The 27,846-nt window shown below is 54.5% G+C and overlaps 1 protein-coding gene across 3 annotated transcripts; it reads left to right on the top strand.

The window, feature by feature from the left end:
- Positions 1 to 24,987, top strand: SLC25A42 (solute carrier family 25 member 42). Of its 3 annotated transcripts, XM_057541519.1 has the most exons (10): positions 124 to 152; positions 10,894 to 11,005; positions 11,160 to 11,322; positions 13,105 to 13,219; positions 17,233 to 17,338; positions 18,969 to 18,994; positions 19,684 to 19,850; positions 20,247 to 20,363; positions 20,856 to 21,007; positions 22,637 to 24,987. In XM_057541519.1, exons 4-10 carry the CDS (start codon positions 13,139 to 13,141, stop codon positions 22,942 to 22,944), a joined length of 957 nt encoding a protein of 318 aa, XP_057397502.1. In that variant the 5' UTR covers positions 124 to 152; positions 10,894 to 11,005; positions 11,160 to 11,322; positions 13,105 to 13,138; the 3' UTR covers positions 22,945 to 24,987. The 3 variants fall into 3 exon arrangements, with proteins under 3 accessions (XP_007195498.2, XP_057397503.1, XP_057397502.1); XM_057541520.1 differs by lacking the exon at positions 10,894 to 11,005 and having other exon boundaries at positions 88 to 152; XM_007195436.3 differs by lacking the exons at positions 10,894 to 11,005; positions 11,160 to 11,322 and having other exon boundaries at positions 1 to 152.
- Positions 24,988 to 27,846: the final 2,859 nt, after the last annotated feature.

Raw genomic sequence — 27,846 nt, 5'->3', positions numbered from 1 at the left:
AATCTCAGCTGTCTCCAGAGATGGTTGGCCAGCACGCAGCCAATCGCAGTACGGCGTGGACCCCTCCCGCGGCGCGCGCGGAGGGTGCGCGAGGCGGGGCTGTGGCGGCTGGAGGTGGCGGCGGCAGCGGCTTCAGCGACACGTCCCAGTCGGTGAGGGGGCACGCGGGGCGCGGGGCGGCGCAGGCGTCGAGGGGGCCCGCGCCCCTCGGGCCGACCTAGGGCGAGGCCCATTGCTGTCATGGGCCCGGGGCGGGGGCGGACGAGGCGGGGCGTGACAGCAGCATCGCGGGGACTGGGAGAGGTTAAAGCCTACCCCCCCCCGCCCCCAACACCGCTAGTCTGGTGCCCCCTTGGGGCTCCCACAGCCGGATCGGAGCCTCTCTCCGTCAGCCCACACATACCTGACACCACATACCTTCTCACTGACATCTCCCCTCATACACCTGAGACTGTCCGCCTCGCCGACACCCCCCGCACCCCTGGGGCCGCGCCCCCAGGCGCCCCGCACAGTTGACGCTGCACCCCTACAAGCACCTGACTCTGTGCCCGCACTTATATTCCCCCTCACACACCTGACACCGCGCCCCCGCTCATGAACACCCACCGACACGTCGCTTGAGACTTTCCCTCAATGACAGCCCCACACCACAGGGCGTCCTCACACACACACCCCACCCCCGGCCCCCGCGCCACCACACCTGGGCCTGCACCTCCACACCCAACACCTGAGCCTGTGACCCCAAACTCACCGCCCCCCACTCACATCTGTGCTTGTTCCTATCCCCTCGCTAGCTTTTCTCACAACCAAGTCTGGGCCCCTCTCACTGCCCCCCCACCTTAAGTAATCTGGGTCAGTGCCCTCAGGTACTCCCTCCACACATGCACACGCCTTCCCAGTACCCCTGACAGCCCCCTCTGACTCGAACACCCCCAGTCTGTGCACCCACCCATACTTTCGTCCACATGCACCTGTGTTTGTGCCCCCTCCGTAATCCAGGTTTTCCAACATTCACCCAAGCCTTTGCTATCTCAGGATCACTGCAACCTCCACCCACCCCCCCAAAGAAAAGCCCACCCAGATGTTATCTTTTCACTTATGACGGTCTGTAAAGTGATTTCCGGGCTTAGAATAATCCCATGGGCCAGACAAAACCGGAATTATCTCCATTTTACCAGCAACAAACCTAAAGCGATTTGAATTGGGGTGGCATTGCTCACCCCTTCCTGAGCATTGCTGCTGACCCTTCTCTGCGGACCTTCCCCACTTTTGCCCATCTGTTGTGTTTATCTCTTAGGGGTTGGCATGGGAGGGGAGGGGAGAAGGGGAGGAGGGGAGAAGGGGAGGAGGGGAGCCCCACCCTCCCTGCAGCTGTTCCTCAGGAGTCCTGTCTTTGACTGGGTCTGGAAAGCCTGAGCTGGAAGGGGCTCCCCTGGTTGCTTTCTGAACACGTGTCTCAGAGCCCTGGGGCTGGTGGAGACAGGGGCCCTGTTGCAGCTGGGCTTCAACACCTAGGGTGCCGCCGGCCCAGCTGGTAGGGTCTCCTGGGGTGGTGGTGGGGTTTGCTGGGCTTCCACCCTCTGGCCCAGCTCTTACAGACTGAGGCCCCTCACTGACCTGGGAGAGCTCCTGAGGCCTTAAAGCTGATAAACCGAGAGAGTAAGGCAACACTCTTCAGAGTGAGAGAGCTAATGTTTCAGCCGCTTAGACACAAACTGCAAAACTGGAGCCTGGCATGGTGCTGGGGATAAAGATTTTTCTGGAACTTTTCAAGTTCCCTGGAGGGTGATTTGCAAGTGTGCGGTGTGGAAAGAGGCTGGTGGCTTTACTGTTAAAAAAGCAATAACATGCCATTTCCTGTAACGCTTGCATAGTACTTCTTATCCCTCTCCTGTCTCTCCCTGCAAAGATGGTGCTGGAATGTTCTGGAGGGTCTTGTCACCATCGGCTTCAGTGGAAACTGAAGCCATTGGGGTTTTCTGTCCAAATTCAAGAGGAGTCATTTAAAATGTGTGTGTATGTATGTGTATGTATATGCATATATATAGATGTACATATATACACATGCACACATTTTATATATATGTATGTACATGCATATATTATATATATATACACACACACACACACACGTGCGAATATATGAATAAACCTTGACAAGGTCATTGATGTACATGGTAAAAAAATAAATAAATAAAATCAAACAGTACAAAAGGGCGTAACAGTAAAAAACAGGCAGGTCTCCCCATGCTGGTTCCCCATCCCCCTCTGGAGGCCCTCATTGTTAATAGTTTCTCATGTATGATAATGTTCCCTTCCAGAGATAGTCTATGGCTGTGGGGAAGATGTGCATATCCCCCCTCACCACCCCTTTAAAACCACTGGTAAATTTGTATCAAATTTTATGAAAAGGGTGAGTGATTTTATAACGAGTCCCTTACTGATGGCTGTTGAAGTTGTTGCTGGTATTTTGCTATTACAAATCCAACTGCAATGAACAGATATAATTTTGCATGACCAAATATGTAGTAAAGGTGTGTGGGGCTCCAGCAGTGCACAGATGCGTGGAAACCTCTCTGTCTTCATGGAGTTTAACATCCAACTGCAGCAACTTCCTAGGAGTGGCCAGGCCAAAGGGCATGTCCATTTAAATGGTTAATGTTCCTCCGTGGAGGCTGTGCTGTCATCAGTATTCTCTCAGCTGTGAAGTTGGAATGCCTGTTTCCTCCCCCAGCGGCCAGGACGGTTATTATCAAGTGTTCTGGTCTCTCCAGTCTTCCTATCTTGTCTCTGAGGTGTTCTGGCCCATGGGGGTGGTGATTAAACATTAGATTTCTGTTTCTCTTCCAGAGTCTAAAGTTCAGTCCAAGAAATATTTGAGTCCCTTCTCTGCAGAGCTCTGAAGGAAACCTTGGGGGTTGGGGTGGAGGGGAGGCGGTCCTTCTAGAGAAGGAGATGCAGGCGTTGCCTGGAGTCCCAGGAGGGGAGGTCTGAGATATTGGCTGTTGCTCTTTTTTTTTTTTTTTTTTTTTTTAAGCATCGGGATCCGGCAAAAGAATGAAGGTGTCACATGAGATTGAGACAAGTCAGATGTTATATCTATTTGAGAAGTTGTCTTGAGATTTTCTTGAGTTGTTGGTGATTTCCCACTATTGTTGCCAGGTGGAGGGCGTCATCAGACTGAGGGCAGGCCTTTTCCCATGTGTCATCCTGTTTTTTTGTTCTCTTCTTCTATTTTGGCAATTAGACATTAGAGGAATATTGAGATGATCAGAGCTATTAGCTTGTTTGGGTTTTGCAAGCCAGCTCTTTTAAAAATGCATTGTATTTTTTATTTTAAGTGTGAAATACTTCTTAATAATAAAAGTATGTAATGTGTGCATGAAAAGAAAGACGGTAGAAAAAATAACGAAACCACCACCCAGTTTAAGAAGTAGAATGTTCCCCCAGTGGCCCCTCCCTGGTCCCTGTGCTATTTTTTTTTTTTAACATCTTTATTGGAGTATAATTGCTTTACAATGGTGTGTTAGTTTCTGCTTTATAACAAAGTGAATCAGTTATGCATACACATATGTTCCCATATCTCTTCCCTCTTGCATCTCCCTCCCTCCCACCCTCCCTATCCCACCCCTCTAGGTGGTCACAAAGCACCGAGCTGATCTCCCTGTGCTATGTGGTTGCTTCCCACTAGCTATCTATTTTACGTTTGGTAGTGTATATATGTCCATGCCACTCTCTCACTTTTTCCCAGCTTACCCTTCCCCCTCCCCATATCCTCAAGTCCATTCTCTAGTAGGTCTGTGTCTTTATTCCCGTCTTGCCACTAGGTTCTTCATGACCTTTTTTTTTTTTTTCTTAGATTCCATATATATGTGTTAGCATACTGTATTTGTTTTTCTCTTTCTGACTTACTTCACTCTGTATGACAGACTCTAGGTCCATCCGCCTCACTACAAATAACTCAATTTCGTTTCTTTTTATGGCTGAGTAATACCTGTGCTATTTTTAAAATATGCTTGTCAACATTTGTTTTCTTCACTGAATACCTTTTGCTGCAGCTGAGTGCTTGGGTTCCAGGGTCTCAACAGAGATCAGGAGAAGCCAGGTTTTCTGTTGAAGTTCTGCCAGCTGGGCAACCTGTGAGGTCCAGAGAGAGGTGCAGTGACCTCGGGGTCATGGGCAGGTCACTAGCCGAGGGACAGTACACACTTGGGGGGCTTGGTCTCAGACTCTTGCTGTATTAGTTTCCTGGGGCTTCCATAACAAATAACCCCAAGCTGGGTGGCTTAAAACAACAGAAGTTTATTCTGTCCCTGTTGTGGAGTTCAGAAGTCCAAAATCAAGGTGTTGGCTGGTGCTATAGACTGAATGCTTGTGTCTCCCCTAAAATTCATATGTTGAAACTTAATCCCCAGTGTGATGGTATTAGGAGGTGGGGTTTTGGGAGATGATTTGGTTATGAGGGTGGAGCCCTCATGAATGGGATTAATGGCTTTATAAAGGAGGCCCAAGAGAACCCCCTTGCTCCTTGTGCTATGTGAGGACACAGAGAGGCCACCATCTGTGAATCAGGAAGAGCATTCTGAACAGACACCAAAGCTGCTGGCACCTTGACCTTAGACTTCCCAGCCTCTGGAACCGTGAGAAATATATTTCTATTGCTTATAAGCCACCCAGCCTGTGGTGTTTTGTCACAGCAGCCAGAACTGACTAAGACAGCAGGGTTGGTTCCTACTGGGGCTCCTGAAGGAGAATCTTTCCCCGTCTCTGGTGGCTGCCAGAGGCAGTCCTTGAGTTCCTTGGCTTGTTGGCCCCATCACCCTAATCTCCACCTCCATCTTCACATGGCCTTCTTCCCTGGGTGTGTGTGTGTGTGCGTGTGTGTGTGTGTGTGTGTGTGTGTGACCTCTTATAAGGACACCCATCATTGGATTTAGGGTCCACCAAATCCAAGATGATCTCATCTTTTTATCTATCTATTTATTTATTTATTTATTTATTTTGGCTGCACAGGGTCTTAGTTGCAGCACATGGGATCTTTGTTGCGGCATGCAGGATCTTTTAGCTGTGGCATGCAGGGTCTTTTAGTTGCGGCATGTGGGATCTAGGGAAGTCCCCAAGGTGATCTCATCCTGATATCCTTAACTAATTATACCTGAAAGACCCTATTCCAAATAAAGTCACTTCCTGAGGTCCTGGGTGGACATGAACTTCGGAAGACCTCATGTAACCCCTACAGCTGTGAAGCCAGCATTCTTGTCAGGGCATTATTGAAGAAGGTGCTTGCCCAGCAGCCTCTGCTATTTCAGACAAGACAAGGCCAGCAGGGTCGGGGCACACTTCTCAGCCCCTCCAGATGGCCCATATGCGCAGCCCCTGTGGGCTCCCTCACTCACCTGCCTTCCTGCTGGAAGATGGGGGCATCTGCTCCGAGCTAGCAAGCACCCAGACAAGTGAACATTATGTCTTCATTTTGCTCTCTGCCACCCTTTGGCACATGCTTACCAGGCTGTGAGCTTGGTCCTAGATCATCCCAGTTTTACAGAAAGGTGACCGAGGCTTCAGGGGACCTTTGCCCGAAGATACATAGGGAGAACATGGGGAAGCTAGGACAGACCTAGATTGTCCTGAATCCAGATCCCTGTCCTCCTTCAAACAACTCACCCATAGCACCGTGCTTCCAGCCACTGTAAGACACGGACGTTTTATACGGCATCCTGGAATGCCAACACCAGCACGGCCTCCTGGAGTGGGACAAACTTGAAGCCTTAACAATACTATTTTTCTACAATCTGTAAATATCTGTGTGCCAGGGTCAGGGACAGGTGTGGAGGAGGCAGAAACACTGGCTCAGAAGGGTACGGAACATGGATGTGGCTCAGACCTTCCCCAAGTGATTGGGGCGCTGTAATTGATTGGTCCTGAGCAGAGGCTGGGGGTGCTGATTCAGGGGGCCGGGAAGGCTTCCGGAGACCTGAAAGCCAGCAAGGAGTTAGCTAGGTGACGAAGCATTATGAGCAGAGGCAACTAACAAGCCTGGATTTTGTGGGACCCAAGAGAAGGCCGAGGGGCTGGGGAACACGAGAGGGTCCTGAGAGGGGATTGGGTTGAAGGACCTGGTCCGTGGTGCTGGTGAGAGATGTGGAAGAGGGCCTCACATCGAGGCCGGGCCGCTGTGGGCAAGCCAAGATAGTAGACCCAAGCTTAGAACCTCTGACCGCCTGTGCCTTCCCGACTGTGAGATGAAGACCAGAATGGGAGACCTACCTTGTCAGTGGTTTTGCAACTTATAAGATGAAATGTGCCAGGGACTTCCCTTGTGGTCCAGTGGTTAAGACTCCACGCTTCCACTGCAGGGGGCACGGGTTCGATCCCTGGTTGGGGAACTAAGATCCTGCATCGCATGCTGTGCAGAGCGGGGTAAAAAAACAAAAACAGAAGAAGAGGGACTTCCCCGGTGGCGCAGTGGTTAAGAATCCGCCTGCCAATGCAGGGGACACAGGTTCGAGCCCTGGTCCAGGAAGATTCCACATGCCGCGGAGCAACTAAGCCCGTGCACCACAACTACTGAGCCTGTGCGCTAGAGCCCGCAAGCCACAACTACTGAGCCCTCGTGCCACAACTACTGAAGCTCACACGCCTAGAGCCCGTGCTTTGCAACAAGAGAAGCCACCACAATGAGAAGCCTGCGCACCGCAGAGAAAAGCAGCCCCCTCTCGCCTCAACTAGAGAAAGCCCACGCCGCAACGAAGACCCAACGCAGCCAAAAAATAATAATAAATAAATAAAAATAATTAAACAAAAAAAGAAATTCGCTATTACTGGCAACAACAGAAGGGACGAGGTACAATAGAAACAAAAGAATGTGAAGAAACCATCTGGCCCAGTTGCCTGCCTTGGTGCAGAGCCCAGGCCTCTTGCCCTGGAGAGAGGGAGGCAGCAGGGGCCGCAGGGGCTGGAGGAAGTCGGGAGGGAGGGGGCTCCGGCCTCGGAGTTTCGAGCGCCAGCTGAGGCCACCCGCCATATACTCTGGGCCTCACCCTCAGCCACGTGGGCTGTTGGTCACCATCTGACCAATGATGGACTCCAGACAACACCCAAAAGAGCCCATGTTCTTGGGCACAGATAAGGGGGCCCGACCTGGGGGGCTGGGCGCGGAGAAGTCCCAGGCACGGTGACCCCACGCTGGTGGCAGAGGGAGCCTGGCAACTGTCCTGAGTATGGATTCTGTGTGGGCATTGGGAACCCCAGTTCAGTGAGGGAGGCCTCTCGGGGCAGGTTGGGGGGTAAATTCAGAACCTTGTGGCAGTTTGGGGGAAGGAAGCCAATAGGGGGCATGGCGGGGGTGCCTGAGTGCAGGGGGAGGGGCTCTGACCTGGGAAGGGCACAGCGGGGGTTGGGTCAGCCACACGTGGGTTGTGTCCTCTGTTATTCTTGAAGAGGTGAGTGGGGGGAGGCAAAATGCCAGCTGCTGGAACGTATGTACATCCACAGTCAGGCTCCCTCCATGCCCTTGTCTCCTCCCCTGTATGGCGAGTCCCCATCACTGTTTTTTTTTTTAATTAATTAATTAATTTTTATTTATTTTTTATTTTTGGCTGTGTTGGGTCTTCGTTGCTGTGTGCGGGCTTTCTCTAGTTGTGGCGAACAAGAGCTACTCTTCGTTGCGGTGCGCGGGCTTCTCATTGCGGTGGCTTCTCTTGTTGCGGAGCATGGGCTCTAGGCACGTGGGCTTCAGTAGTTGCGGCATGCGGGCTCAGTAGTTGTGGCTCACGGGCTCAGTAGTTGTGGCTCACGGGCTCAGTAGTTGTGACTCACGGGCTCTAGAGCGCAGGCTCAGTAGTTGTGGTGCACGGGCTTAGTTGCTCTGCGGCCTGTGGGATCTTCCTGGACCAGGGCTCGAACCCGTGTCCCCTGCATTGGCAGGCAAATTCTTAACCACTGAGCCACCAGGGAAGCCCCCCATCACTGCTGACAGCACTCTATAAACACCTGGTCTGCTTCCAGTCTTTGCATCTGGACAGCCTCCCACCTGGGTTCAGGTAGGTTCACTCATTAGTGACAGGCTGGGTGGCGTCCCCCCTGTGAGGGCTTAGGTCACACATTCTCCCTGTCCCCCTCTCCTCGCTCCCCCATAGCTTCCCATCCAGACCTTCATACCTTCACTGGGACCAGCACCTGGCTGTGGCCTTACTGGCCCACGAGGCTTCATGCTCACCTGTCTGGGGGCACAGCACACATTCCAAGGCGTCTGCCAAATCACCTGCAGAGAGATGCTCCCCGCAACCTGCCTCAGTCTCATCTACCAGTTGCATTACTGTCCCCACACATGCCAACAGCCCCCCACCAAAGGTTAAACCCACTTTTCTCATTATGAGTGCAGTCTGATACCTGTCATGTTTTTAAGGTTTTTTTTTTCCTTCCCAGTGACCCGGCTGTTTCTTTGCCTTTGTCTTGAGTTTTTTTGTTTTTGTTTATGAAAGGGCAAAGAGCTCTTTACTTCCTAGGAAAATAGCCTTTGGCCTAAGAGGCAAAAGCTTGAGACCTCCCCCCCCACCCCCCAACCGGCCACTGCCCCAGGACAGGAATCTCCTTCTCTCCGCCCTGCAATCCTGGGGAGCTTCCTGGCGGCACCGGGCCCTGGCGGAAGCAGCTTGCAGACTCTGGCTGCCCCTTCTGCTTGGGGTTGGGGGGCCTGAGGCACCCCAGCTTCTCCGCCAAAAAGGATCTTAGTTTCCTTTGGCCGCTGTAACAAATCACCACAAACTGTCTTAAGACAACAGAAGTTTATTCTCTCATAGTTCTGGAGGTCAGAAATCCCAAATTAATCCTCCTGTAGAGCCACTCCTAAGGCTCTAGGGGAAGATTCTTCCTTGTCTCTTCCAGCTTTTATGCTCCATGTGTTCCTTGGCTTGTGGCTTGTGTGTATCATTCCAATTTCTGCCTCTGTCTAAACACGGCCTCCCTGCCTGTGTCTGTTTTTCTGTCTCTTATCAGATCACTTGTCATTGTTGTTAGGACCTACCCTCATCCAGGGTAAGGATCTCCAGATCTTTACCTTAATTATATCTGTGAACGCTTTTTTCAAATAATGCCACATTCACAGATTCCAGGGAGACATGTCTTGGGGGGGGGGGCGCCACCGTTCAGCTCCCTGCAGGTGCTTTCCCGTGACTCAGCCTTGGCGCTCCGTCACCTGCAGTGACACGCTCTTGTAGGTCTGCACTGATTTGTGTGGTGCCTTTGTTTCTGTTTGCGTCCACCACACTGAGGCCCTGTCTGAGCCGTCTGCAGAGCTCCCAGGGCAGGCCCTGGGCCCGGGCCAGGGGTTGAAGAATGGTTCAGAGGGCAACACGAGCAGCCTGGGCCTGAGCCTGTACCGCCTGCCTGGGGAAACAGTTTCCTCCTGGGGAGCTTGGAGCAGGAGTCAGAGGGAGGGAGGGAGGCGAGTGCTCAGACTCTAGACTGTATGAGGCTGGGACTAAAGGGCTGGATCCTTTCTCAGGAGGGCAGTTTTGCAGAACAGAGTCCACATTCACCACGCCTACCCAGACCTAACAAAGGCCGCACCGGGAATTCCCTGGCGGTCCAGTGGTTAGGACTCCGCACTTCCACTGCAGGGGGCACAGGGGGCACGGGTTCGATCCCTGGTCGGGGAACTAAGATCCCACATGCTGCGAAGCGCAGCGAGAAGAAACAAAGAAAGGCTGCACCATCTGCATCCGGGTGCCCAGGTGTGAGGACAGTCCCCCGGGGTCCATCATGTTGGGGGTGACACTGAGCGGCAGCTGGACGCATGGAGGGTGCTAGAGTCACAGTGTCCTCCACAGACTGATACCCCAGCCACTGGCTGGAAAAGATCCCTAAGGCCTAGTTTCTCTTTGTTTGTTTGTCTGTGAGCAGTTTTAGGTTTATAGAAAAATTGCAAAAGTAATACAGAGTTCCCCTCCACCGCACACACCCCATTTCCCATGTTAATAACATCTTCCTTTGGTATGGTACATTTGTCACAACTGATGTACAAATACTGATACATTATTATTAACTGAAGTCCATTGTTTATTCACATTTCCTTAGTGTTTCCCTAATGTGCTTTTTCTGTCCCAGCATCCTCACGTTACCTTTAGTCGTCACATCTCTTTAGGCTCCTCTGGGCTAAGATAGTTTCTCAGACTTTCTTGGTTTCGACAACCTTGACGGTTTTGATGAGAACTGGTCAGGTGTCCTATGGCCCTTGGCCCTTGGTTGGGATTTGTCTGGTGTTTTTCTCATGGTTGGACTGGGCTTTGGAGAGGAGGACCTCAGAGGGGAAGTGCCTTTCTCATCACACATGTGTCCAGGGCACGTGCCGTCAGTGTGACTTATCACTGCGGTGTTGACCTTGATCACGTGGCTGAGGTGGTGTCTGTCAGGTGTCCTCACTGTAAAGTTACTCCCTTCCCCCCTTTCTGTGCTGTGCCCTTTGGAAGGAAGTTGCCACGTGGCCCACACCTAAGGGGTCGTGCTGACGCTTCCCTTCCTCCAGCACTGAGCATCTGCGTAACTTATTTAGGATTCTTCTGCCTGGGAGATTTGTCTCTTCTCCCCCATTTATTTATTTATTCAATCATTTATTTATATCCATGTGGACTCTTGGCTATTTATTTTACCCTTTGGGTTACAATCCAACACTTCTGGGACTTCCCTGGTGGTCCAGTGGTTAAGACTCCGTGCTTCCACTGCAGGGGGCACGGGTTCGATCCCTGGTTGGGGCACTGAGATCCCTCATGCCTTGGTGCAGCCAAAAAAAAAAAAAAAACCACACAACACTGCTTTATTGATTTTTTTGCTCACAGTGTTCCTACTTTGGCCACTAGGAGCTCTTTGATTTGCCTTTGTGTCCCATTTTCACAGTCCCCTTGACTTTGGTTCCTGCCTGGCACCTCGGGGTGGTCCAGGCTCATCGTTGAGTTTCTGGCCCCGTCTTAGAAGCGGCTGTTCATCCCCGAGCCAGGGACCATTTTAGGTAGGAAACAGCGGCAGAGGCCACTTGGAACAGAATCCTGCTTGAGCTTCCTAGGATGTTCCGTACCAGCGGGTGCCTGGGAGGACCTGGAGGGCAGGAGGGGCTTCCAGAGCTGGCTCAGGGGGGCATCTGCCTCATTTGCATCATTTTACAGGAAAGCATATTGATTCACTGGGTGATTTTAAAGCAAGGGATACCTCCAAGCATACCGGTGCCCAGTGGCATCTCCACGACGCCAGTCCTTCATCCTTTTTTCCTCCTGGTCCCCTCCCTGTGGTTGGCTGAGCTCTGAGTGCTCCTGCACTAGGAGGTTAAAGGTAGGTTTGTTATCCGAAAACTGGGTTCACGTCTTGGTGGGTGTCAAGCCAATAGACACAACCAAGCCAAAGATGGGGAGGGGAGAAGGAAGGATTTATTATGACTTTCAGCAAGTAAGGGGAACACCGGGGACCTTTCCCAAAGCAGTGTCTCCCCGAACAGCAAAATTGGGGAAGTTTTGGGCTTCCCTGGTGGCGCAGTGGTTGAGAATCTGCCTGCCAATGCAGGGGACACGGGTTCGAGCCCTGGTCTGGGAAGATCCCACATGCCGCGGAGCAACTGGGCCCGTGAGCCACAATTACTGAGCCTGCGCGTCTGGAGCCTGTGCTCCGCAACAAGGGAGGCCGCGACAGTGAGAGGCCCGCGCACCGCGATGAAGAGTGGCCCCCGCTTGCCGCAACTAGAGAAAACCCTCGCACAGAAATGAAGACCCAACACAGCCATAAATAAATAAATTAATTAATTTAAAAAAAAATTGGGGGGCTTCCCTGGTGGCACAGTGGTTGGGAATCCGCCTGCCAATGCAGGGGACGCGGGTTCGAGCCCTGGTCTGGGAAGATCCCACATGCCGCGGAGCAACTGGGCCCGTGAGCCACAATTACTGAGCCTGCGCGTCTGGAGCCTGTGCTCCGCAACAAGAGAGGCCGCGATAGTGAGAGGCCCGCGCACCGCGATGAAGAGTGGCCCCCGCTTGCCGCAACTAGAGAAAAGCCCTCGCACAGAAACGAAGACCCAACACAGCCATAAATAAATAAATAAATAAATAAATTTATTAAAAAAAAAAAAAAAAATTGGGGAAGTTTTAAGCTCAGGGTACATGCATATTCATGAAAGGGCTTGAACAGAGGAGAATTCAGCATAGAATTGGGGCAAAGGTCCACAGAGTCCAAGCTTTAGTTGATTGAAGTCAAGAGGGTCAACATCATTCCACCCTCCACCTGGGTGGGGGCCTTAGTTCCCAAAGAACTCAAAGATATATTTATTATTATGTCTATCCTTGAGGAGGAACTAGGACTCCTCTTTATCACTGCACTACTGTCTGACTGCCTTTTCTCTGTTCCTGCATTCCTTTGTTCGCTTTAGATCATTAATTACCGAGACCTGTTCAAGGGCAGGCATTGCTGCCAGGCTTAGCTCACAAAATGGCTTAGGCCAAAATGGCTTCTCTTATGTCAAGAGAGCCATTCCTGATTCTCTTTCTCCGGGGACCCCCTAACTTATCTGCTCACAGGTTTCCAGGGAGGAATCCTCAAGTATTAGGACACTTTACTATAACTTGTCCGCAAAGGGCAGGCAGCCACACAGTAGGACAAAGATTAATTTTCGAAAAGTATTTCTGTGGACGGAGTCTCAGGTCCAAGCTGGCATAAGCCCAGAGGGCATTGGGCTCCAGGGCAGGTGGAGCCCTCCAGCCTCCTCCACACCCTACATCCTGCCACGCCCCTGCCTCCTGCTGTGTGACCTAGATGTCAGCTTAACCTCTCTGAGCCAATCTTGGCGGTTGGTACTAGGTTAAAAAAACAGGACTCAGAGGCCCATTTGTGAGGATGAAATAAAAGAGCTGATGAGAAGAGCTTTTGTGAATGATTAAGCAATCAGGTCAGGGGACTGTGGCATCCAGATGCAGGTTCGGGTGTCTTCATCCTGCAGAGAGACAGAAGCCAGGTTAGGAGAAGCGTGCCACTGGGGCAGTGCTGGCATCGGGCCACTTGAGGATGAATCAGAGGCCCCAGGCTGGTGGAGGAGGCCAGATTCTCACCTCGTCCCTTCTTGCTCCTCAGGACTGAGTCTCCCGCCGTCCTGAGCAGGCCTGGAATGGGTAATGGTGTGAAGGAAGGCGTGGTGCGTTTGCGTGAGGATGCCGAGCCCGTCCTGCCCGCTCATGTGTCTTCAAAGGCAAGTATCCTGCCCCCCCCCATTGGACATTCTCACCCAGTCCCTCTTCTGTACTCGAACCCCATTACAAATAACCCCCTAACACGCTGAGGGCGAGGCCGGGGGGGTGAGGGGGTGATGCAGGCCGCCTCCTATTCCATTTTTATAGCTCCATTTGTGCTGTGGATCCAGCTACCCTACCGCTTGGCAAGAAGCCAAAACCTCGCCCAAATTTGGCTGGGATGTCGAAGGTGTCCTTGAGCCCCTTTTCTCACTCAGATTTGCCAACACAGGAGAATTAGCCAAAGGTGGGGTGGGCTGCAGGGGAACTCCTCGCTCCAGGGAGGAGTTTACCCTCAGCTCTGAAATTCATCTCTGATTACGCCCTTCAACTGAAGACAAAAGCCTTATTCCCTCATAAAGAAATTGGATCAGGGACTTCCCTGGTGGCGCGGTGGTTAAGACTCCGTGCGCTCCCAATGCAGGGGACCCAGGTTCGATCCCTGTTCAGGGAACTAGGTCCCACATGCATGCTGCAACTAAGAGTTCACATGCCACAACTAAGCAGCCCATGTGCTGCAACTAAGGAGCCCGTGAGCTGCACCTGCGGGAGCCTACCCGCTGCAACTAAGACCTGGCGTGACCAAATAAATAAATAAGTAAATATTTAAGAAAACGAGAAAAGAAAAGAAATTGGATCAACCCTGTGCTTGTTCACCATAGAAGCTGGTAGACGTTCTCCCAGCTGAACCTAGAACATGGACTAACCCACCTTCACTGCCAGGCTGGCTCAGACACCCGCAGGCAGTTCTCAAAGTCCATGGGCTCAAAGCCTGAAGCAGCATCATCCTCTGGCCCTCCTGACCTTTCCCCAAATTCCAAGTCTCCCTGTGGAATGCCAGGCGGGCAGGAGGACTGATTCTCGGGGCCACCGTCACCATGCTGGGGGCGGCGGGGGGCAAACCCCAGAGCAGGCACCCATCCCTCACAGTTTAGTGAACTTCGCGGCAGAGTGTGAGGGAGACGTGGCTTTCCCTCCACGGGCCCGATGGATCCCGCCAAGCGGACATGCCCAGCAAAGGCCCCTGTGCTTGGCGTGCACTGGGACACACACAGCGCCGGTTTACCTCTGCGCTGGCTGACACAACCCACGTCAGTCTTGGCCTGCTTGGCCAGCCCAGTGCAGGGAGCTCACTCTGCAAAGTCCCATTTCTTTGGTTAAGGAGCCGGGCATCTTCTTGTGATGTTCACCGCTGGTGTGGATCCCATCTGTGGATCGCCTGTTTCCTCTCCGTCAGGCTGCCTGCCTCCTTTCTCATTTGCAGGATCTCTCCGTATGATGGGTATGGAGACTTTGACCATTCAGTGATGCCTATACCAACCAAGCTCTTTAAAGAATAAGCCAGCTGTGGTCATTTAAGAGTCAGTGGGGGTGGGGGGCTTCCCTGGTGGCACAGTGGTTAAGAATCCGCCTGCCAGTGCAGGGGACACGGGTTTGAGCCCTGGTCCAGGAAGATCCCACATGCCGCGGAGCAATTAAGCCCGTGCGCCACAACTACTGAGCCTGTGCTCTAGAGCCCGCGAGCCACAACTACTGAGCCCACGTGCCGCAACTACTGAAGCCTGCGCGCTCTAGGGCCCGTGCTCCACAACAAGAGAAGCCACCATAGTGAGAAGCACGCACACCACAATGAAAAGTAGCCTCCGCTCTCATCAACTAGAGAAAGCCCACGCACAGCAGTGAAGACCCAACGCAGCCATAAATAAATAAATAAATAAGCTATGTGCTGCCCCGATGCCTCTTTTAAAGAAAAAAAAAAAAGTCAGTGGGAGCGTCTGCCGAAGGCAGCAGCAGCCTCCTCCACTAAGCGTGTGAAGTGGGCTCACGGCATGTCCCTGGAGCGCCACATTGAGAGTTAGGGTTTAAGGATGTGTGTTCCCCATGTGCAGAGCTGGCTTTGTGATTGTAAGAACCACAGGTTGCACAGGAAGTAACCTGGTGAAGGAGGTGAAGGGACACATCGGCTCCACTTCTGGTGCCCACAGAGCACAGGGACTCCCCGTAGGGCATTCCCTCTGCTCACGGTGGCTCGAGGTCAGCTGTCACCACATTCACTCACAGAGAGGAAACTGAGGCAGAGGGCCTCGGAGCTGGTGCCAGGAACACCACTGAGCCTTCTGGCATCAGATGTCCACACCCCTCAACGCCAATGGGACCAAAGGATGAGAGCCTTGCTGTGTGACCCAGAAAAGGCAGGGGTCCCCAGTGACAGGCCTCTGTGAAGCAAGAAGAGGGAACCCCATGGTGAAGCTCGGCCTCAGAAACTGAGAGGAGAAAACACTGCTACGGGATTCTGTTCTTTTAGCGAGAGGTCGGCTGGGCTGGTGAAGGGAGCGCTGAGCCCAGACTCAGGCCAGGAGTGTGGACAGACCCAGCCCTTCCCTCTGAGCCACCCGCTGAGCTGAGCAAACTTGGGGCGTAGCCCTGGACTCCACCATGCCCACTGGCACCCAGGCTACCAGTTGTACCCCCCACATGCCCCTTCATCCCACCCCCCTCGCAGCCTCCCCTCGTCCCAGCCTCTGCCATCTCCATCCTGGGTTTCACAGGAGCTGCGTCTTCTCTGGTTCCAGTTAAAATAGCCTGTTCACCTTCCACACTTCTCCATTTCTCTTTAGGCAAAGACCAGCCTCTTCGTCAGGCCCTCACACTCTGTGGGGTCCAGCCACCCACCTTTCGTCTCTTCTCTCTTCCCTGTGCCCCTCCCTTCCCCTGTGTCAGCCACCCTGCCCTCCTCGTGGTCCCCCAGGGCCCCCCACTCCTTCTCACTGGGGCCTCTGAGTGTTGCGTTCATCCCCCTCTAAGAGTGTCACACGTGCACGCACACACACACACACACGCCCTGCAGTTAGGTGTACCTCATCCTTCAACCTCGGTCCCTTACCCCTCACCCCGCATTCTCCTGGAGCCCCGAGCCCCCTCCTCATAGCCCGTCCCAGATTGGTGATTCTTCACACATTTGTCTGAAGAGTTAGTTCATGTCTGGCTCCCCCCGTGGCCTGGCAGCCCCGTGCGGGGAGTGGTGAAGGCTTGTACATACCCCTGCCCCGCTCCATGTGTCTCCAGGCCCCTGAGGGCGCCTGCTCCGAGTGGACTTCACAGATTCCCAGGGTCACTGAGCTACCTGCTCCTCACCATCCTTGCGCGCTGCAGACTGAGGACATGTGGGGCATGTCCAGAAGAGCACTTCCAGAAAATTCTGTGGCTGAGTCAGCAGAGGGGATGGAGACTCCAACCCGATGAGCAGGTGGCTTCCTGTGTGACAACTCAGGGCTCCCTGGGCCTCTAGGGAAGGAGGGCCGTTGGAGCCGGGGCTCGGGGAGCCGCAGGAAGACTTGGGCAAGCACTGGCTCTGGGGCTGGCCACAGGAGTGCACAGTGCTGGTCAGCCACATCTGTCACCATCGCCCTTGCCTTGGCTGGATGAAGAGCCACAGATGCCAGCCAGCCCCTGAAGTCCTGATAGAAAGTTGTGGAAAGGAGACACGCTGAACAGTCAGGGTCTGCTTGCCTAATACGCCCCACCCACCCCCCAGACCACCAGGAACATTTACCCTGAAACACTGCAACGGGAGAATCCCTCACATACAGGTGGTGGGTGGAACCAAGGCTTGAAAGCAGGACAGGTCAGGGGGGACGCTTACGTTTGGAGTTCGTCCCGTCGTAGGCCATCTCCGAGAACTGGGAACCTCACGGGACAGCCCAGCCAGTGCATGACCTCTCAAGTCATGGTTGGTCCCTGTGGCCCAGGAGGTTTTCACTGTGTTCCACCAGGCTTTGTGGCTGCTGGACCCACCATGGCTCAGCCCGTGCCCGGCATGCTCAGGGCCTAGCAGGGCTGTGTCACTCTGGCCACTGTGTGTCTGTCAGCCCTGGACCAGGGGGAGAAGGAAGACGCTCAGGAAACTTTCCCGAGCAGAAGAGCCACCTCCTCTCCCTGATGACAGACCGCGTGTTCGTGTGTTTTCTTGCAGAGTGATCACAGGCAAGTTCTTAGCTCCCTCCTGTCAGGGGCCCTGGCTGGCGCTCTTGCCAAAACGGCGGTAGCTCCCCTGGACCGAACCAAAATAATCTTCCAAGGTAAACGCTGCCTGTCCATCTATCCCATGTGATAGAGAAGCTGCCAAGCAATCCTCCTCCTCCTCCGCGGCCCCCCAGACTGCTCTGCAAAGTGGTTTTTAAAATGCCTCTGTAGAATCCACTTAGAAAGTCTGTTAGTGTTTAGGACTGGCGTCACAAAGTACCACAAACGAGGCAGCTTAGAACAACATGAATTTATTCTCCCACTTTCTGGAGGCCAAAAGTCCAAATTCAAGGTGTCTCTAGGATTGGTTCCTGCTGGGGCCCTGAGGGTGGACGTTTCCTTACCTCTTCCAGCTTCTGGTGGCTCCAGGCATCCTTGGCTGTGGCCGCTTCCCCCCAGTCTCTGCCTTCCCCTCTGTGTCTGGGTCCTCTCCTCTTATAAGGACCCATGTCACTGGATTAGGGCCCACCCTCCTCTAGTATGACCTCAGTTTAATTATATCTGCAAAGACTCTGTTTCCAGTTAAGGTCGTGTTCACAGGTGCGGGGGGTGAGGACGTGGATATATCTCTGGGGAGGACACAGTTCAAGAATCCATCTCCCTCCCTTCTTAGGGTTGAGCAGGCACAAGGTCCCCTGAAGATGAGGCCCTTCTGTCCTGCAGATGGTGGCCAGTGCGTGAGGGGTGCTGGGAAGGAGGACGGTCACAATGTGGGACGCCCTCCCTCTCAGCTCTTTAGGAGGAGAGGACTGCAGACTCGTGCCAGGCCCCTCGCACTTGCTCAAGCTGGTCCCTTAGCCTCTCTGGGCCTCAGTTTCCTCATCCATATAACAGGAGCGTTGATATCAACCTCCTCCCTGAGGAGGAGGGGGAGGAGGAGCAAGCTGACGTGGGAAAGGACGGGCATGCAGCTGAGCACACGTCCCTTCCCCACCACCACCACCACCACCACACACACACACGCACACACACACACACGCCCGCCCAGGCAGCTGTGTTGTTCCTGGAACAAATGCTCAGTGTAGCGCCCCACAGGGAGCTGGGTGTAACTCCGAAGGCAGGTGGTGTGCATACGTCCATGCAGACGGGAACGCAGCCGACGCTTGGGAAGCGGGGGATGGGGGGGGGTGAGCCAGGCAGCCCTGGAGGGCGGGAGAGTGGGCGTTAGGGCTGCCTGGGCCAGGCCGTGGAGAAGAGAGGGCAGGCCGCAGATGTCAGACACCCCCGTGGCCTTGTCCTGCAGGAGCCAGAGCCCCTCGGCTGACCCCCGCACGGCTGGTGGCTGGGATGCCTCCCCCAAAGGGGTCTGGTGGAACTGGGGTCCAGCAGGGGTGGGGACTGCTGGGTGTCAAGCCCGGCGGGGTGCGTCCTCCCACAGGCCCCTACAGAGATCCTCACTGTCCTGGGGGTCAGGTGGCAGCTGGGCTCCCCTTCCTGGGGAGAAGCGGGTGTGCAGAGGGGCCTGGACGTGGGCGGGGGCGGTAAGGAGGCTCCTGGGAGGAGGCTGACTCTGCTGCGGAGGCCCCCACCTCAGCCCTTGTGGCGGGGGGGGGGGCATTCCCAGGGGAGGCTCTCACTCCCCGTGCTCAGACCAGACCCCTGCGGAGGGGGTCATGCAGACTGGGGTGGCGGGGGGGTCCCGTCCTTCATATCTCACACTCTCTGTTGTGTTTTGTTTTTTTCCAGTGTCCTCAAAAAGATTTTCTGCCAAGGTGAGCCACTAGGTCAAGGACCCCCGGCTCTAGGACCTTCACCTCCGCCCTGCTGGGCTGGCAGCGCCAGAGGAGGAGGGTGGTAGAGGTTGGGGAAACGTTTTTCAAGGTGCTTTTCCCCATTGGTTCTCCCCCACCCCTGCCCCAGGCCAGCTCCAGGCCCACCGGCTGACCAAGCCCTCCCCTGCCAGGCACCAGGGCCAAGGCCACCCGTCTGCACCCTGAGCTCTGCCTGGACACAGCCCACCCTGGGAATTGACGGGAGACCCCCCTATCCTTGGGGTAGCAGTGAGGGGACTTGACAGTCTAAACTCACAGTTGTCGTATTTGATTTATTTTTAAACACGGAGCAGGTGTTAACCTTCTTAATAAAGGAAAAGGAGAATATTTTTAAAAGCTAGACTACCAGACGCCAACAAAACACCCTCTGTGGGGCTCTAAGCCTGCTTTGCAAGCCTGGTTCCCCCTGGCTCGCTTTCCAATTCCCAGGGCCGGAGGACTGGGGCTGGGCGTGCGGGGGTCCTAGCGCAGAGCCCAGAGAATGTGGGGGAGGGGGACAATGGCTCCCCCAGGCGCATGGCTGGGCAACATAAGGTGGGCAGGGAGGTCCAGCGCTCTGGCAGCAAAGGCACTGCTCAGGCGGAGGCGGAGGGCACTGACATTGCCCCTTTCCCCTGCCCTCCCCCCAGGAGGCCTTCCGGGTCCTCTACTTCACCTACCTCAACGAAGGCTTCCTCAGCCTGTGGCGCGGAAACTCGGCCACCATGGTGCGCGTGGTGCCCTACGCCGCCATCCAGTTCAGCGCGCACGAGGAGTACAAGCGCCTACTGGGCAGCTACTACGGCTTCCGCGGAGAGTGAGCCCTCCCCCCCGCCCCCCCAATAGAAAAAAACCCCTCTCAGCGCTATTACATCACCCTGTTCTCCTGCCTCCCACCTGCTCACCATGTCAGAACTTCTCTTGTTTATCCAGTCTCCCCTCAGAACCTAAGTCCCAGGACGGCCACTGATCCTACCTATGCCCCAGAGCGGGTAGGGAAGATGCTCGTTGTTCATTCATTCGTACGAGGAGGGGGAAAGGCGAGGCAGCCAGGGGGACTTCAATATGGCATCCACCCAGAGACTCTCCCCCGCTCCACCCGCTTCAACTCGGCTGGCTTCCTTGCAGCCGGTGCCCGTTCCTCCATCCCTCCCCCCCAGACCTGTGGGCGCCCGGGGCGTTGACATCTGACCTTCTCCCCACCCTCTTTCAGAGCCCTGCCCCCTTGGCCCCGCCTCCTCGCGGGTGCACTGGCCGGAACGACGGCCGCTTCGCTGACCTACCCCCTGGACCTGGTCAGGGCACGGATGGCCGTGACCCCAAAGGAAATGTGAGTCCTACCACGCACAGCGACGTTTTCACTGGCAGCGGGTGCTCTGTGTCTAGTGGGGTCCCCGGGTGGGCTCCCTTCACTGGGTCCCTGGGGTTTGGGTCTGGGCCTCCACATCCAGCTGCAGACAGCTGTGCTGAGGCTCTGCTACCTACACCTCCCCACGGGTACCGCAGGGCGGGCCAGGTGTGCGGCTCCGCAGCTGTTCCGGAAAGGCCATAATCGGGTCTCTTAGCTTGGGGATCAGTTTCTGCTTCCATCAAACCCGAAGTGTTCATGTGGAGTCAGACACAGCCAAGCGCTGAGCATGGCAGAGTGATCCCAGTGGTGAAGGTGGCGTATGGCCTTGGGCGTGCATGGCCCCCTCGAATGCCAGAACTTCTGTGAGGTTCTGTCCGTCAGCATCCAGGCCTGTCCCCGCTGACGCGGGAAGAGGGGAGAATTAGTGAATTGAGGCCTCCCCCCCTCTCCCCCCCACCCTCTGTCCTGCAGGTATAGCAACATCTTTCACGTCTTCATCCGCATCTCCCGAGAAGAGGGGCTGAAGACGCTCTACCACGGCTTCATTCCCACCGTGCTGGGGGTCATTCCCTACGCTGGCCTGAGCTTCTTCACCTACGAGACACTCAAGAGCCTGCACAGAGGTCAGGAGTGTGGAGCCAGGGCAGCGCCTCTGCGGGTCACGCAGAGCTGGAGGCGGGTGGAGGCAGGGGGGCACTAGGACTCCCCTGGGAGGGGCAGGCCGGGGGCCCAGGGTCTGGATCAGGAGAAGACACATATCAAGCCAGCCCCGGGGAAGCCTGACTCCTGACCTTTAATGCCTCATTTTGAGAGCAACCTTGTGAAGTCCAGAGTGTCACCCAGAGGGCTGGAGGCCCCTGGTGCGCACACACGCCTACGGGTAAAACCTAGACGGAGGGGAAGTGCCCTCGTGTGTTTTGGTAATTTTGAGAAACTAGAAAAGTACAAAGAACATTGTAACCCCACCCATACCTGCCACCGCCCGGTCCGATGAGTCATTAACAAACTGCCTTATTTGCTCCAGGATGTTTTTTGTTAAAGAAGGAAAACAGTCCAGGTAAAGCTGAGATCCCTTGTCCAGAACCCCCAGCCCCACTCCCCTGAGCCTCCTTATTAGGGGTGGGGCTCCACCCCTCACCTCCGTTGGAAACCCTTCTACCTGTGCTTTTGTGTAGCGGGAACAAGCCTTGTGCTGTTTCCTGGTCATGGGAAGTGAGTGAGCGGTCACCTCCTGCACTTCCGGGTAGTGCAGCTCTGACCCATCCTTTTAGCAGTGGAGGCGGGGGGGTCCCCCGTTGGGGCGCCGTGAGGCCATTTGTGGGTTTTCTGTGATCAGCTGACATCAAGAGCTCCTCTCCTTGTGTGGATGTGAGACCCCGTTTTTTTGGTTTTACTCTCCCCCCTCTGCTCTTCCAGTGACTGCGCTTGCCGTGGCGCCCTGCCCGCTTCTCACCCCTAGTGGTGCTGCTGGCAGGTTCCTTAATGTTTTGCCAATCTGCTGAGTGAATAGGGCATCTCCCTGTTTTTAATTCCTAGTTTCCAATTTACAACACATTTTTAAAGAACCCCTGTTGATCCCTTGCTGCCCCTTCCTCCCTCCAGCCCACTCGTCTTCACAGCACCCAGGGGAGGGCGCCTGTCAGGCAGGCTGGGCCGTGGAGAGGGTTCCGGACATGAGTGATGTTTTCTTTTTTTTTTTTTTTTCCAGTTTTTTTTTTTTTTAACATCTTTATTGGAGTATAATTGCTTTACAATGGTGAGTTAGTTTCTGCTGTATAACAAACTGAATCAGCTATATGCATACATATATCCCCATATCCCCTCCCTCTTGCGTCTCCCTCCCACCCTCCCTATCCCACCCCTCTAGGTGGACACAAAGCACCAAGCTGATCTCCCTGTGCTATGCGGCTGCTTCCCACTGAGTGATGTTTTCTTTCTTTACTAGACGAGAAACAAGAGTGACTGGGTGTGAGCTTGTTCTTGGTCTTAGGACTTGGTTATATGATTCTTTGTGCTTTTCTGTCTTGTAAAAATCTTTTATCTCTCAAATTTGATTAAAAACGAGGGACCAGTAGGTGAGGAAGTAGGGAAGCCATGGCCTGGGTGGGAAGGCCCAGGAGAGCCGGTCAGGTCCTGAAATGCAGCTGTGACACTGCCAGCGCATGTGAGCGCGGGGCGCAGGGGTGCACGGGCGGGTGCCAGTGTGCCCCCTCCCGTCGCTCTCACAGCCCCTCCTACCCCTCCCCCTGCAGAGTACAGCGGCCGCCCGCAGCCCTACCCCTTTGAGCGCATGATCTTCGGGGCCTGCGCGGGCCTCATCGGGCAGTCGGCCTCCTACCCGCTGGACGTGGTGCGGCGGCGCATGCAGACGGCCGGCGTCACGGGCCACCAGCGCACCTCCATCGTGCGCACGATGCAAACCATCATGCGGGAGGAGGGCGTGGTGCACGGCCTCTACAAGGGCCTGAGCATGAACTGGCTCAAGGGTCCCATCGCTGTGGGCATCAGCTTCACCACCTTTGACCTCATGCAGATCCTGCTGCGGCACTTGCAGAGCTAGGGGCCAGTGGGGTCGGCTGCTCTCGAGCTTCAGTTCGCTGTGGACCGCTGACCCCTTCTGTTTCTGAGCCCAGCGAGCAAGGGCGTGCTGGGTTCCACCCAGGAGGTGCGCGGATGCACCTTGTGGAACAAGCTGGGGGGCCTGGGCTCAGTACGTACAGGTCTGAGGGGAAAGCCAGTGGCCCTCGAAGTGCATTGTTGGGACCGGGGGGACCGGAGCTCCCGTGCTGTCCTCTTCCCGCCTCAGTAGGGCTGGGGCTGCCCCGGGAGGTATTACCATGAACGCCCTGAGTGACGAGTGGCCGGCACTGCTTCCTGGTGCGCTCTGTGTCCTTGGACAGGCTCCTGGTTCTAGTGACCTGGTCCCCCCTGGGCTCAGAGCCAGACTCCGCCTGCCCCTTGTTGTTCCGAGTCTATGTTCATTCAGAGTCTATGTCCTCTGGCGGGGGGAGCCCCAGAGAGTGTGGGGCTGAGGCCTGGCCTCCTGCCCTGTCCCCCGTGAGACCAGCCTCCTGCTCAGCTGTGGCTACAAATGCAGCCTCTCACCCTACCCTGCCTGCCCCGCCTTTCCTGCCTTCACTACTTCCCCGGTAACATGACTCCTTGTCTGTCCCCAGAGACTACAGCTTGGGCACAGCCTTCTCCTAAGAGTGTTACCCCGATCCCAGACTCTATCCCGGGCCCCTGGGATTGGGTCTTCCCCTCTGTTGTGCCCCCCACGCCCCAGTTCGTAATGTTCTCAGGAGGGTCACGCCTCCTCCGGGCAACAGGGTTTGAGGAATTGCCATGGGTTTGGGTCTGAGCCCCAGCCTGAAGCATCTGCCTGGGTTGCCAGGAAACTCTCATTCCCGCCCCACTGGCTGCACTAATGGAGGCTGGGCCTCAGGCCCTGACCCTCTGCCCATAGGCATGGGGGCTCGTGGGGGGACCCATGGCATCTGCCACATCCCTGGCTCCCCACCTGAGCAGTTACTTGGCTGGGACATGGGACAATTTAAGGCCCGTGGGGTTGTCTGATTTCCCATGAATGGAGTACATGGAGGCAGCTGGCCTCCTTGATTCTCCCAAAGTGAGAGCCCGAGACAGCATCTGGCCTGGGGGCAGGAAGCTTGGAAGAGTCAGGGTACCCCAGAGAGCTGGTCTCACAGAGGCCCCCCAGGGCCCACCGGGAATCACAGGGACTTGGAAACACCTGTTTCCTAATGACATTTGGAGTTTGATTTTTTTTGGTTTTGTTTTGCAATTTGGCTGGCCCTGGGTCTAGACACAGTACACCCTGACCAGTCCAATCTGGTTCCAGGACCAGGACCACCAGAGGGTAGGTTTTCACAGTGGGCTCAGTAGCCACGATGTGTGAAAGGGTTTGAGAGGGTATCTTAGCTGCCACACATGCATTTCCAGTTGTGATTTTCATTTCCTCCCTTCGTTCTGTCCTGTTTCTGTTTTTCTTGCCTTAGTCCCGTGGGTGTGAAGACCCCTCTTTCTGTCCTTCCTGCATGTTTCCATCAGCCAGCCCCAGTCTTGTCCCCAGACTCTCATTCCCGGGGGCCCAAGCAGCCTGTGATGGCTGTCCTGTCGGGTAAGCATCCGACCCGCCTTCTCCCCCAGCCTTGCCCAGTGCTCAGGAGAGGCAGGGGCGTCCCTCACAGGGAGACAGGATGGGAACGTGAGGGCCCCCAGGCGAGAACAGCAGGGACTGGCGGTCCACCCCGGGCGGGTGAGACCAAATGGGTGGTTAGGCAGCACCCTCCTCTGAGCTGCAGGCTGGGCAGGAGCGGGGAGGGTCCCCCAGGGTTGCCGGCCCCAGCGTGCCTCCCCAAGGCGGCTCCCAGCCAAGCGAGCCTCGGCAGCACCGCCCCCGACCCCCCCAGCCCTGCACACAGCCGAACCTGCACCCTCGGCAGTCACCCCTCTCACTGATTGCCTGGCCCGATTTGGAGTTACATTTTGACGCCATGAAGACACTTTGTTTATATATAATGTTTATATATTTTAAAGATTTGTGACAAGAGAGTATATTTAATAAAAATTAAAATGACTTTTTCTCCTGCCCATGTCTCTTCTTCGGCTCTGACCCTCACCCCCCATGAACCAAAAACAGGGTTGAAGTTATTTCGACAGATTTTTTTTTTTAATTTATTTATTTTATTTATTTCTTTTTGGCTGTGTTGGGTCTTCGTTGCTTCGCGTGGGCTTTCCCTAGTTGCAGCGAGCGGGGGCTACTCTTCGTTGTGGTGCGCGGGCTCTAGGCACGTGGGCTTCAGTAGTTGCAGCACGCAGGCTCAGTAGTTGTGGCGCACAGGCTTAGTTGCTCCGCGGCATGTGGGATCTTCCCGGACCAGGGCTCGAACCCGTGTCCCCTGTGTTGGCAGGCGGATTCTTAACCACTGCACCACCAGGGAAGCCCCATCGACAGATTTTTGAATAAACTTTTTTTTTTTATAATGTAATTGCTGTTTGGACTGTTAAATGATTGGCTAGAAAATGCAAACTGCACACAGAGTTTACCATGAAAAGTAGGTCTATCTCCCAGTTCCCTTTGCAGGGATGTCTCCCATTACCAGTTTCTCGTGTCTCCTTCCAGAGAGATCATTTGCACACACACTTGTCCCTCTGGGGACGTCAGTCGGGATGGACCGTGTGCTACTCAGGAAGCACTGCCCCAAAGTCCCGTGGTTTCTCCCCAGCCCTGTGTCTGCTCCATGACTGGCTGAGGCTTCGGGCGTGAGTGTCACTGTCCGCAGGGGCAGGAGGATGAGGCCACCAGAGGTCTCCCAGGGGCCACTGAGACTCGCTTCACCGGCAGCCCATCATCTGGAATAACTTGCAGGGGCCACCCAGCCAGAGACCGCCAGTGGGAGCCTCTGCGTGCCCGGGGTAGGCGGGGCCAGGTGAGCGCATGTGCCGCGTGTGCACCTGCGCAGGGGTAAATGGCGCCAGGACGGTCTGTCGAGCTCCTTTGTGTGCTGCATTCATCCATTGTATTTCTATCACGTCGGTCCCTGTTGCGTACAGGCCTCATTGTTTAGCGGCAGTTTAGTGTTCCTCTGGGGGATGGCCTGTGATGAGATCCACCCATCCCTTATTGATGGGTAGCTAGGTTGTTAGTGAGCTGTTGCCACGAAAACGTGGTAGTGGCTCCTTGGGGCTCCTGAGCTCGTCCCTCCCCCACGTCCACCGCAATTTCTGGTCAGTCCCATTTCTCACACCACCTCCTGAGCCTGAGGGGTGAGGTCAACCTCTCCCCACTCTCCTCCACCACTGCGGCATCCCCTAATGTATAGAGGTGGACACGATCCCATCTGGGCCTGTGACAGTAAAGATGTTTGCTAACCTCTTCCAGGGAGAGCTTTGAGACGCACCCTTCCTCTTCCACTGGCCCCAGGGGAAGAAACCCCAACCCTGGGTGGTCGTTGGCACTGTCTTGTGACTGCAAGGTAGGAACCAACCCCAGGGTGAACCTGCCACTGCAGGAAGTAGAGCAGAGATGAGCAGAGTAATTGGATTCTTGGTGACATTGTCTGGGATGCTGGATTCAGCTTTACCTGAAGCTGAACTGCCTCTCAGCTTCCAGCAGCACGAGTCATTTCATCCTCTTTATTTAAGACAGAGTTGAGTTTCCTGGCATTTTCTGAAACAAACCTCCTTGTAGGTACCTCATTGGGTTCATAAGCTAGTGTGCCTGTGGCATAAGTTTCTAGGAATGAAATTGCTGGGTAAAGATCAGGGATATATTAACAGTACAGTTGATGCCGATGCCAAGCCTGGAATTCATGGTTCGCGCCAACTGTTTTTTGCTGTAAGCCACTTGGACCCAGCCTGGGGTTCCCTTTGGGAACACAGTCCAGGAACCAATGACTGTGGACAGCTGGAGGGTATGTAGTGCAGCCCCTCACCACCTGGGTGGGACCACTCTCAGGCTGTGTGCTATGTTTTCCCCCCTGAGGTCCCCAGCAGGACCCAGCCCAGATTGCCCAAAGTCGCCTGCTCACTGGCAACCCCTGCAGGGCTCCTTCCCTCCCTGTCTCAAGTTGCTACCCTCGTAGGGGCTTCCTGAGGTCACCCCTCAGGCCGAGGGCCCTGAGTCCTAGAGACAAGGTCATCTTCTGGGGGAATCTATCCAAAGATGAACAGAAGTATCAGCTACTCCTGCAAAGAGATGTTATCCATTTACACCACATGCCCTCAGTGTCTGAGTTTCCTATGGCCAGTGTACCAAAGTACCACGGGTTGGGTGGCTTAAAACAACAGACGTTAATTTTGTCAGTGTTGGAAACCAGAGGTTGAAAATCAAAGTGTTGGCAGGTTTGGTTCCTTCTGAGGGTCACGAGGGAAGGATGTGTTCCAAGTCTGTCCTTGAGTTCTAGCCGGCTGTCTTCTCTGTGTATCTTCACCTTGTCTTTCCTCTGTGCCTGTGTAAGCAGATAAGTTAGGGGGTCCCCAGAGAAAGAGAACCAGGAATGGCTCTCTTGACATAAGAGAAGCCATTTTGGCCTAAGCCATTTTGTGATCTAAGCCTGGCAGTAATGCTTGCCCTTGAACAGGTCTCAGTAATTAATGATCTGAAGGGAACAAAGGAATTCAGGAACAGAGAAAAGGCAGTCAGACAGCAGTGCAGTGATAAAGCGGAGTCCTAGTTCCTCCTCAAGGGATAGACATGATATCTTTTTTAAAAAAGTTTTAATCAAAATTTGCTTTACAATATTATGTAAGTTTCAGGTGTACAGCACAGTGATATATATATATATATATATATATATATATATATATATATATACACACACACATATATATATATATTCTTTTTCAGATTCTTTTCCCTATAATAATGTATCTTTGAGTTCTGCAGGAACTAAGGCCCCTAACCAGGTGGAGGGTGGAATGATGATGTTGACCCTCTTGA

This window comes from Balaenoptera acutorostrata, chromosome 2, assembly GCF_949987535.1.
Source record: "Balaenoptera acutorostrata chromosome 2, mBalAcu1.1, whole genome shotgun sequence".
In the NCBI taxonomy this organism is placed as follows: Eukaryota; Metazoa; Chordata; class Mammalia; order Artiodactyla; family Balaenopteridae; genus Balaenoptera; species Balaenoptera acutorostrata.
This window is presented reverse-complemented; position numbering and strand designations above follow the sequence as displayed.